The sequence below is a fragment of the Colias eurytheme genome, chromosome 11 (assembly GCF_061535395.1).
Source record: "Colias eurytheme isolate Ceu_HAF_F1 chromosome 11, ilColEury1 Martin Lab GWU primary, whole genome shotgun sequence".
Lineage (NCBI taxonomy): Eukaryota > Metazoa > Arthropoda > Insecta > Lepidoptera > Pieridae > Colias > Colias eurytheme.
The window spans coordinates 3,415,132-3,427,259 of NC_142990.1; the positions used below are offsets into that span (position 1 = coordinate 3,415,132).

The 12,128-nt window shown below is 36.3% G+C and overlaps 1 protein-coding gene across 1 annotated transcript; it reads left to right on the forward strand.

The window, feature by feature from the left end:
* The first annotated feature begins 1,715 nt into the window (after positions 1 to 1,715).
* LOC149904425 (cytochrome P450 4C1-like) lies at positions 1,716 to 6,322 on the forward strand. Its single transcript, XM_090107334.1, has 10 exons — positions 1,716 to 1,893; positions 2,797 to 2,886; positions 2,978 to 3,088; positions 3,236 to 3,427; positions 3,813 to 4,009; positions 4,321 to 4,390; positions 4,613 to 4,811; positions 5,144 to 5,295; positions 5,573 to 5,746; positions 6,068 to 6,322. Exons 1-10 carry the CDS (start codon positions 1,737 to 1,739, stop codon positions 6,232 to 6,234), a joined length of 1,509 nt encoding a protein of 502 aa, XP_089963460.1. The 5' UTR covers positions 1,716 to 1,736; the 3' UTR covers positions 6,235 to 6,322.
* The last annotated feature ends 5,806 nt before the right edge of the window (positions 6,323 to 12,128 follow it).

Below are 12,128 nucleotides of genomic sequence, written 5' to 3' on the forward strand. Positions count from 1 at the left end.
AAAGAAAGTCAATTAAAAAGCCCTTTGTAGCGTCTGCAATAGTTTCAAGTAGGTGTTAAAAGCCTTTTATTGACTGGGTAATTATTTTTAAAACTCTATATTTATCATTTATTCTTCAATACTGTAAAACGACTTTTATATATTTTTTATGTACTTTGCACAATCAATATAACCATTATGTTGTTAACATAAATTACATAAAAAAACAATAATCAAGATTCCAGTTTGACGTACGGTCAACTTTCTGTACGTGCGACCTATACAATACCTATAATGTAATTAAGTACCTACTTAATAAAGTTATCAAAAATATTGTGATGCATTTTTTATTTATGGACCTAACCTACTTTGATTTAAAGTGAAACTAACGTATATCTTAATGTACCTATCATTACAACCTGGCTGAACTAAATACATCGATCCCCTAACGTGAAATAAATTGGGCGCAAAATTAGTTCGAAACGGACCTTCAGTTGGCTGGTTGTTTAACAGGTGATTACGTTCCTACGACCTTGCACACTAATTCAATTGGTACGACATTAGTTAGATCAACTTGATTAACGAGACCCCCGGGTTGTTCAGTAAACAGATACATAGGGGAGAAAGGATTTCAATTAAGAATAATTAGCGCTGCATTGAAAATCGATTCTTGCTTATGTTTAGTTATTAATGCCATTTAAACTTTGTTAAGGGGGAAATACGATTGAAACTTCTTCTTTGATTTCTTGTTATTAAATTGATAACCAAATGATTTGTAGATAATTTGGGTAGGTACTTTACAGAAAGTATCATCGCGAATAAATTTCTTTTTTACAGCAGTGGTGGTTTTGAGATTATCTGTATAGAGTTTAATCTCGCTATTATTGCTCTCTACATTTTTATCGAGTTTCACATCGCATGGTAAGTTAGTTATTTATAGGAGAACCTTCAACTCATCCTTTTTGGCAATGATGGAATCGCGGTGTGTCCCTACAGACACATAAAACTGAAAGAATAGAATAAATTCGATTGCTCTGGCGGGTCACGAGTGGCTGAGTTGGTCAGGCATCCGCCCCGGAATGGCGCGAAAGGATGCGGGTTCGAGTCCCGCCTCGTGATCGAATTTTTTCTATTCTTTATAAATTTATAATGATGGAATCAATTAATTAATGCATAATTTTATGTTAAGTACGGTCTACATTTCATAGAGTTGACGGCTTAAACTGTCTGGAAAAAACGGGATCATAATACAGCCCCTATATAAACAGTTTCAAAACAATGAAAGTAACTACCTTTCTATATCACTATTTGTATAAATATGTAAAATGACTTTTTTGTTTCGTGACCAAACTTACCATTTAATAATTAATATGTTTACTGTTATTTTTAAAAACATAAATATTTACAAGTATAATTAAATTTTCCCCTTAAATTATAAAGTCGTGATTGAAAAACATTTAAGAACCATAAACTGTTTAACTATTTTGACTATTATTATAATACATATTATATGGCATCAAGTATTTTTATGAGCTTTAAAGATATCAAAACAGTGATGGTTATAAATGGATTTATTCCAAAATAATACATAATATCAACAATTTCCTCGGTTCGTTTATACCCTATGTGAACGTAAAACGTTGAACCAACTTTGAGGCTACAAAAAAATGTTCTTAAAGAAAAATAATTCGTATAAATACGAAGTGGTCCGTCTTTTCATGTCATTTGTCAGGAAGCCTTAGTGTAGTGTAGTCAAGATGAATTTATTACTTATAGGGACGGTAGTAGTGTTGTGGTACATGTTGTATAGGTACAGGAGACGCCGGCTGTACAAGCTAGCTGATCGCATACCAGCGGTGCCTGCGGATGTTGCAGATTTCCAGTCATTTAATTTTGTGTACAACCTTAAAGATAGTAAGTACTCATTTCTAGAGCCTTTCGTGATTGCTCTATTTATGTATTTTTTTGTTGTTCTAATTTTACGAAATATAAAACGAGAAATGCCTTAGTTGATTTCGTTTTATTCTATATTCTGGACCAAAGAGATAAAAGTAATATTTAATTTTAATTTAATTATCAGTTAAATATAGCCATTTTTTATTTCAAAGGATTTTTAAAGAGTGATAGTTATTATGGTATTTCACGAATAGTTATTATGGCACAGTGGTTAAAGCGAAAGCGTGGAACCCAAGGTTCGTTTCCCGATGGAGACAAACCAAAAAAAGGCCTAATCTAGCAGGACACAGGACCCTGATCATCTACTTGTCTGTGAAAAAAAATTATCGTTGAAAAGGATACTTACATAATGCATTTGCCCCATAGGCATAATACATTTAATATGGGTATTTGTGTTCGTTTGTTTTTGGACGATAGAAATAAATAAAAAATTAACCATGTGCGATTTTAATCATAATTATTAAGTAAGTCAAAAATATAAAAGAACTTATGGTGTCCGTTTCGTCAATCAAGTTTTAAGGTCGACGATATTATATTCATAACAAAAACAACACATCAAGATCAAAGATATTTTTGTCTAAACTGGTTATTAATAATTGTAAATGTATGAAAATATTATTCAAATTTATATAAATATTCTGCCCTTTCCGTGGGTTTTTTATTAATTTTGATTAATTTCAATAAATTATGATAATCTTATTCATTTATACAGGTATATTGATTGATCTCTTTAAAAATATTGAAGACCAAAATAACCAATAATTTGCTTAGATGATACCGACACGCACTTTTACCACTTATAAGCTACGCCATAATTTTTTTTTAATTAAGTACCACATAAAATTATATTTTTGTTTTTAGCTATCACGGATCAAATCAAGAACGTGTCATATTCTACCCAAAAGATTGGAGGCTTATCCAAAATCTGGGTAGGTCCACTGCTTTATGTAGGTAAGTTAAGAAATAAAAAAAATTGAATAAATAAATACGCGTAAAAATATAAATGTTAAATATTATGACAGAGTAAAATTAAAATTTTCAGTTGCAACAAATGTGAACGATGTGGAGTATATACTAAAAAATTGCTTAGAAAAAGCGAACATATCGAAATTTTTAAGATACGTGATCGGTAATGCCGGAATTTTTGCACCAGGTAATTATTTTAGTGTATTTTTTAAAGTGAATAGAATATATTTTAAATTTAAAAAATAAAAAGAAATAAATATAAACTACTGACTTAATATAGGATATATGTATTTGAAACATAAATATTATAGTTAATTTTTACGCTTTCTTTCAGTGTCAATATGGACGCGACGTAGAAAAGTATTGATAACAGTATTTACGCCAAAGATAATTAACAGTTTTATGGATATCCTCATAAAACAGAGTGAGGAGCTAGCGAATCAATTGTATGAACAAAAAGCGGTTGGGAACGGACCGTTTCTAGCTTGGCCATTTGTTTGCTCCTACACTCTGGATTCTGTTTGCGGTAAATATGATTTGTTAATTGAGCTCAAACTTTTTAAATTGTACACCTCAACCTGCATGTTGGTTTTACAATTTTTATCTAAACTAAGTACCTATTGTTATAAAGCGTGCTTAAATATTTTAACCTATTTACTAACGAGACTATAGTCAATTTTTCATTTTTTTGTTTCTGTTTATGATTTTGCAGTACTTAGTTTAGTTTACGTATATATTGAGTTGACGACTAAAATATATACCTAATATTCTTTTTGTAATTCATAGTATCATTCATTTAGATTTTAGACCCTATTCCAGGAGTTCACAAGGTACCGCTTTGATTTCCGGATCATCCTCATCGCGTCTTTTTCATTTATCTTATAGTACTTTACCTTTCGCTATTTCCACAGAGACAGCTCTCGGCATCCGAATAAACTATCTGCGGAATCCAAATAACGCTTTCATGAAGGCTACAGCGGATCTAATGACGATGACTACAGACAGGCTGTTTCGGGCTTGGTTGTGGCCAGACTGGTTGTATAGGTTTTCACCTCGATCCACCCAGTTCGCCGATGCTTTGAAAATTGTATATGACTTAACTGATGATGTGAGTATACAATATACATATAGATAGATTAAGTAACTATAGAGTATAAGGTACATAAAAAGATTTATGAATAAAAATATTATAACTGTAAATTAGGAAAAAAATATTTTAAGGCCACATTTGAATGAATTTGAGTACTTCATCTGAAGTATGTAGAGCTTGTGGGAAAATTGCAATTTATTTATTTTTTCGAGCATGTAACACTATTTATACATCATAACACTATTTAGCGCGTGTTACTATAGAACTAGCGTCCCAAGCTTTTAAGGAGCTTACTAGTCGTTTGTTTCTGAAATAATGTATTTTTACAGATTATTAGAAAGAAGAGAAAAGAACTCGATAATGTAGAAATAAACTTGGATAATTATGAAACTGTTTTTGGTAAGTTCTTTCAAGTTACGTGTATCGAAAAAAACTAAACTAATTGAAACTAATGAAAACTATGGGTCAATTACTTTTTAGTCATAATTAATATGTCTCGTTAAGAAAGGTCCTAAACGTTCATCTGAGAATGATGAAAAATCTCCGTCTTCTGGAATATAAAAATAGCATCACGTTTTAATAAAATTTTCCTCATAATTTGATTGATGATATTAATTTTAGGTCAAGGTCAAAAAGTGAGATGCTTCCTAGAACATTTGATAATTTTATCGAAAAACAATACTGGGCTTAACAATGTAGAACTAAGAGAAGAAGTACTTACGCTATTATTCGCTGGATCAGACACTTCATCAATTGTCATTTGCAATACATTAACGTTACTCGCAAAATATCCCAAAGTACAAGAGAAAGTTTATGAAGAGTAAGTGAATAAAGATTTAATGATACAACTGTAAAACTTTAGCTATTAAAAACTTCAGTACCCATTTCAAAGCTATCCAAAGATATGTCCATAAAAATATACGAGACACTTACTTGTTTGAAATAGGTGAAGGCAGGTTTAATGGAATGTTTGTGACGGTATTTAATATTCATTTTTCATATTATGGTTATTTACTTGCTCATATTTTTGACTCATTCAACCGAAGAACTAGTTAATTACATGCTTATGTTTAAAACCAAAAACGCGAATATCATCAACAATACAACACAATAAATGAAATAGTTTTAACCAATATTATGTATCATCATCAGGTTAAAGGAAGTGTTAGGAGATACTGGTCGTAGTGTAAGAAAGGATGACCTAAAAGAGGTTAAATATTTGGAAAGAGTAGTCAGAGAATCAATGAGGCTATATCCACCAGCGCCGTTATTAGTGAGACAAACTACTGAGGAAACGAAATTGCGTAAGTAGTGAAGCAAACCTTGAACTGCAATGTTTACAATATTAACAGTCACACAACAGATTTATGGAAAATTTGGAAATAATGCTCACTTCTGACATAAATTTAAATTCAGTTATACATAAAAATCATGAAGAACTATATGAGAACTATTATGTTATAGCAAAAAAATAGCGTTATAGAACTGTTTAAATGAGTAACCGTGATGAGTCATTTTCTTTGAGCAAAAGATATGAAACAATTTTGTGTATTTCTAATAATAATGAATTTCTTTTAACAGCTTCAGGAGTAACCCTTCCAGCAGACACCGGTGTCATAATGCCGATTTGGGGAGTCGGCCGCGACAAGGAAGCTTGGGGACCAGACGCTGACTGCTTCAACCCTGATCGATTCCTCCCAGAGAACAAGACTGGACCTTTCCTGGCGTTTAGCTCAGGCCCACGGAATTGCGTTGGTGAGGAGATTCTATACTAATTTTAGAAAGAGATTCTTCTTTGAATACTTAAAAACTATTAAACCGACCTATAAACAACTAGATAACTGCTACACACTATTAGAAAACTACTACATCTTAACGGAGTAACATAAGCTATATTTTATTTATCTCGGGTTAGATTGAACGACACCTCTACAAATGACTGGTTAGATTAATTATTGAATATTTTTAATACAACAATGCATTCGCAATCGCTTCTAAAACAAATATAACTGAAACAACACATGTTTGAACATAGATTTAAGATTTTTGAAGTAATTGCAATTTTTATTTCTCCAGGTTACCAATACGCCATGATGTCAGTAAAGTTGGCGCTCATAGCAGTTCTACGACGATACAAAGTGATCGGTGAACAAGAATTGGGACCAGTACCGAATATTAACAACCAATTTAATTTAGTTATGAAGGACAAAGATGGCTACCCCCTGACTATGGAAGTCCGATGATGATGCAACAACATTTAGATTATTTTTAGTATATTGCTTGTCAGAATGTATGTGATATAATATAAATTTAAAATAATTACAAACTTTATGTACTGACTTTTCATTTTCCCTTCTTTCTATAGTTATGTAGGTACTCTATTACATAACACGTAGGCTTAAAAACGTAACAGAGAACAAAATAGTTAGGTACTGCTGCTCGTGTACGTATCTGCTAAAAATAATCTATAATTGACCTACCTATCGTCAAAATATTCTCATTCTTCTAAAGTACCTAGTTTGTGTATAAGTTGGTCTACGTTTTGACAATACAATATTTCTATAGAAAAGAATCCACATCTTAACCGAGATAACATAGCCACCACCACAGGCCACCACCGAAATAGGTAACACCACTCTATTAATTACAAAATATTAAAAGCCACCTCAATATTATTACATTACTAGCGGTCCGCCCCGGCTTCGCCCGTGGTACATATTTTCGTTTTCTCTACATAAAAACCATCCTCCTACTTCAAGGAATATAATAAAAAAAGAATTATCGAAATCGGTTCAGCCGTTCTCGAGTTATGCGCTTACCAACACATTTTGCGATTCATTTTTATATATAAGATTATTGAAATAACACTTATCCTATATTTAAAGGGATAAATATGTAATACATTACTTACCCATAATTATCAAATTGAAGTGCATGTTCGTATACGTAATATTATGACTTTTAAGAAGTCGGTTATAAAGGAATCGAATGGAAGTATCCAGAAGAAACCAGATCGTATAGATTATAGATTTCTCACGATCCCCTATCACCGGCTAGCGGGTCACAGAGATTAACGTTCATCTCACTGTGATTGAACCTAACACGACGCCTGCTATAAATCTGATAGCATTTACTCCAAGAAAACTAATACCCCTATACTAAATCAAACAATACGTGGAACCTGCCTACTATCTTTGTTTGAATACGTAAATTAGAGAGGGTTCTGTTCCTAAATAATGGACCTATTGAATTAATTGTTTAGGGAATAAATTTTATTTATTTCTTATGTTCGTTTAAGCTAATTTTTAGGGTTCCGTAGCCAAAATGGCAAAAACGGAACCCTTATAGTTTCGTCATGTCCGTCTGTCCGTCTGTCCGTCTGTCCGTCTGTCACAGCCGATTTACTCGGAAACTATAAGTACTACAGTGATGAAATTTGATGGGAATATGTGTTGTATGAACCGCTACAAAAATATGACACTAAATAGTAAAAAAAAGAATTGGGGGTGGGGCCCCCCATACATGTAACTGAGGGATGAAATTTTTTTTTTCGATGTACATACCCGTGTGGGGTATCAATGGAAAGGTCTTTTAAAATGATATAAAGTTTTCTAAAAAACATTTTTCTTAAAGTGAACGGTTTTTGAGATATCAGCTCTCAAAGTCGTAAAAAGTATGTCCCCCCCCTCTATTTTTATAACTACGGGGTATAAAATTCTAAAAAAAATAGAGGTGATGCATGCTAATTAACTCTTTCAACGATTTTTGGTTTGATCAAAGTATCTCTTATAGTTTTTGAGATAGGTTGATTTAACTGTAATTTATTATATTTGCTGCTATTTATCTTAGACATAAGTGTTAAATAGTAGTATTATCATGGTATTAAACTTCATAGACCTATTATTATATTACTGTATATATTATATAATAGTATTTATAAATAATTAATTTACATTTTCGTAATTTAATGTACCTACCTACGTCAAACGTACGACAATTGGTGTGTTAATCAAGGTGGCGCAAAAGTGTCCAACAAAGTGTTGGAGTCGAGACAATAGGATTAAGTTAAGGATAAATTCTCTTTCTAAAATTTGTTGGGGATTGGAAAAAGGGGATGTAAGGGAGCACAATAACACCTCAGTGCTCCAATAGTCAACCTCACCTTCCCGCGGTGCATCCTGTTGAACAACGGACGAGGCTCTGACGACCGACTGATGGCGGTATAACCATCCAAATCAGCATAACAAAATCTAACAGGACAGCAATGGGCAGCAGCATTGCTGTTTCGAAATGTTATGCACTGCGGTCGCCAACCCGCATGCCCAGCGTGGCGACTATGGGCATTTACCAATTATGGCAAGCTATTCCCAACCACGGCCCCCAGTTCCCGGTAGTTCTACTATTCCCGGCTACGGCGGCGGTCGTGGTAACGGTAGAACAGGGGGTGCGAAGAATCCCCGGGTTACGGTAGGCCGCCAAATCCAACTGACCCTTGCAACGTATAACGGACGCACGCTACGGCTCGATGAACACCTTGTGCAGCTCGAAGAGGAGTTAAGTAATATAAAGTGGCATATTCTTGGGTTATGCGAAGTCCGAAGGGAGGGAGAGGACACCATAACTCTTGAATCGGGACATATCATGTACTTTAGAGAAGGAGACCGCCTTTCTGAAGGTGGTGTTGGGTTTCTGGTCAACAAAGTCCTCTGTTCCAACATTGTAGAAGTCGCAAGTGTGTCGCCCAGGGTTGCGTACCTCATACTTAAGATCTCTAAGAGGTATAGCCTCAAGGTGATCCAGGTTTACGCACCAACTTCGGCACACTCTGACGAAGATGTAGAAAAAATATACGAAGATATATCTAAAGCCTTACATTACACCAAAAAGGCACACTACAATGTTGTGATGGGGGACTTCAACGCTAAAGTGGGAACGCAAAGTTGCAGCGAATCGGCGATAGGACCGCACGGTTTTGGAGTCAGAAACCAGAGGGGTCATATGCTGGTCAACTTCCTCGAAAAAGAGGGACTGTATTTGATGAACTCTTTCTTCAAGAAACAGCCCCAAAGGAAGTGGACCTAGCAAAGCCCCGATGGTAGGACCCGTAACGAGATTGACTTTATCATTACGGACAAAAAACGCATATTCAGAGATGTCTCAGTGATCACAAGGTTTAATACGGGCAGTGATCACCGGTATCTTAGAGGCACTCTGAATATCAATTGCAAGTTAGAACGAAACCGATTGATAAGGTCAATACTCCGGCCCAGTCCACTTCAAACCGTTGTTGAATCTGAAACTTTTCAGTTAAAATTACACAATAGATTCGCCTCCTTAGAACCCACAAATGACGTTGATCAAAAACTCCAACAACTCATTGATATTCTCAGGAATATCAATGAGTTGTTGATGTAGGTGTGGATGAAGGTAAAGGGCTGTTCAAAATAAAATCCACCGGTAAAAGGTCTAAACTTTCGCGGGGGACCCTGGCTTTGATGGACGAGCGACGCGATAACCCACAATCAGCTTTGCCAGCCCAAAGGCTATTAAACAAAAGGATATCCACGATGGTTCGGCGCGACCTTAGATCCTATAATACTCTTGCAGTTGAAAAAGCAATTGAGCAAAATCGCGGATCGAAAGTGTTCGCGCAAAACCTAGATAGATCTTCACTGACAAAGCTGACAACATCTACGGGGAGCGTCTTGACATCGAGGCCGGAGATTCTCGCGGAGGTTGAAGACTTTTACAGCCGCTTGTACACTTCGCACAAACCTAAGCCAGTACCATCCAATAAAGACCCCAGAGCTACCTTAACTCGCCATTACACCGATGAGCTTCCCGAAATCAGCCTAGACGAATTGGAGTTGGCCCTGAGGCAACTTAAAAACGGAAAAGCCCCTGGAGATGACGGAGTAACTACGGAGCTTGTAAAGGCAGGTGGAGCTCCTGTCCTAAAACAACTAAGAGACCTGTTTAATTCTGTCCTCTTCACTGGGAGAACTCCGAAGGCCTGGAGCGAAAGTGTCGTGGTGCTGTTCTTTAAAAAGGGGGACAAAACCCTCTTAAAGAACTACAGGCCCATATCACTTTTGAGCCACACCTATAAATTGTTCTCAAGGGTCATCACCAACCGTCTCGCACGAAGACTCGATGAGTTTCAATCTCCGGAGCAGGCCGGGTTTCGCAGTGGATTCAGTACCATAGACCACATCTACACAGTGAGGCAGATTGTACAGAAAACAGAAGAGTACAATCAGCCCCTGTGCATTGCTTTTGTGGATTATGAGAAAGCTTTCGACTGCATCGAGACGTGGTCTGTTCTGGAGTCCTTGCAGCGCTGCCAGGTAGACTGCAGATATATCGAGGTGCTGAGATCTCTGTACGATGCCGCAACCATGTCCGTCCAAATCCAGAACCAGCGTACCAAACGTATCCATCTACGGCGAGGCGTGAGACAAGGCGACGTAATCTCGCCGAAATTGTTCACAAACGCGTTAGAGGATATGTTTGGGACGCTGGATTGGAAAGGACGAGGCATCAATATCAACGGTCAGTATATCTCGCACTTGCGATTTGCCGATGACATAGTCATTATGGCTAAATCGCTGCAGGAACTCAAGCAGATGCTGAACGAACTAGCCGAATCCTCCTTACGCATCGGTCTCCGCATGAACTCAGACAAAACGAAGATCATGGTCAACAATCATGTTTTACCGGAGCCGATCATAATAAATGGAGTCTCCCTAGAAATTGTTCAAGAGTATGTATACCTAGGGCAAATGCTCCAGCTAGGTAAGAACAATTTCGACGGTGAGATCAACAGGCGGATACGGCTGGGTTGGGCGGCTTTTGGAAAACTCCGTCGAGTCTTCGCGTCGTCACTACCACAATGCCTCAAAACAAAAGTATTTAATCAGTGCGTCCTACCTGTCATGACCTACGGAGCCGAGACGTGGACACTGACAGTACGACTGGTCCACCAACTTAAAGTCGCTCAGCGTGCTATGGAGAGAGCTATGCTCGGTATTTCTCTGAGGGACCAAGTCCGGAACGAAGTAATTCGCCAGAGAACGAAAGTTACCGACATAGCTCAACGGATTAGCACGCTGAAGTGGCAGTGGGCCGGTCATATGTGCCGCAGAACGGACAACCGCTGGGGCACACATGTACTAGAGTGGAGACCGCGGCTCGGCAAACGTAGCGTAGGACGCCCTGCTACAAGGTGGAGTGACGACATCCGCAGGGTTGCTGGGCAAAACTGGCGACAACGAGCAAATGACCGGGCTCAATGGCGTGCCATGACTGAGGCCTATGTCCAGCAGTGGACAAACATGGGCTGTTAATGATGATGAAGGATAAATTCAGGGAAAACAAACCGAAGTGGCAACATTAACCAATTTCTTTTGTTTAATACACATAATATACCAATTTAGGTCTTGGTTAATAAAATTAATTAAGAGGTGAAGGCCACAGTTAAAGGCAAAGTGACGTAATTAATCTTGTCGTAGATCTAGCTTGTCTAATTAAGATATATTATGTAGGTAAGTTATTATTGTGTTCAATTAAAATCAGTTTTTTTTTAGTTTAAGCTACAATATGGAAAACCTATAGGCTAAGCAAAAACTATATGTAGGTATATATAATAATATGTATTTTTGTAATTTTTTTATGGTTAACTTTCACTTTTTTTTTAATACATGATAGGCAGGCTTTTGACCTCTATATACCACTTTCCAATAATCTTTCTAAAATAACCGAGCGTTAGCAGCAGTTAGATAATAAACCGTGAATATCGCTCTATTCGGACATAGACAAATGACTAAACGAGGCGATATCGAATAACGTTGGAGCCACATCGGTATCATCTCTCAAAGCAATTACAAGCCGCCACTTTCGAGTACAAAAGTTCTGAAAATCCGCTCAGCTTCTCGAGCTAAACATTGTGTAGCTTTCTCAACAGTGGAAACATTTGAAACTTTATCTGATGAATCTTAGTTTATAATTATTTTGCATTGTACATTAATATGTGTTTTTTTTTTTGTTGTATTTTGCACAAAACTGACTCGTACAATTTGTCTACTTTCCAGAATAAATTAGACAGGGATATAAAAGCATTTATAAAAATATAAAAACA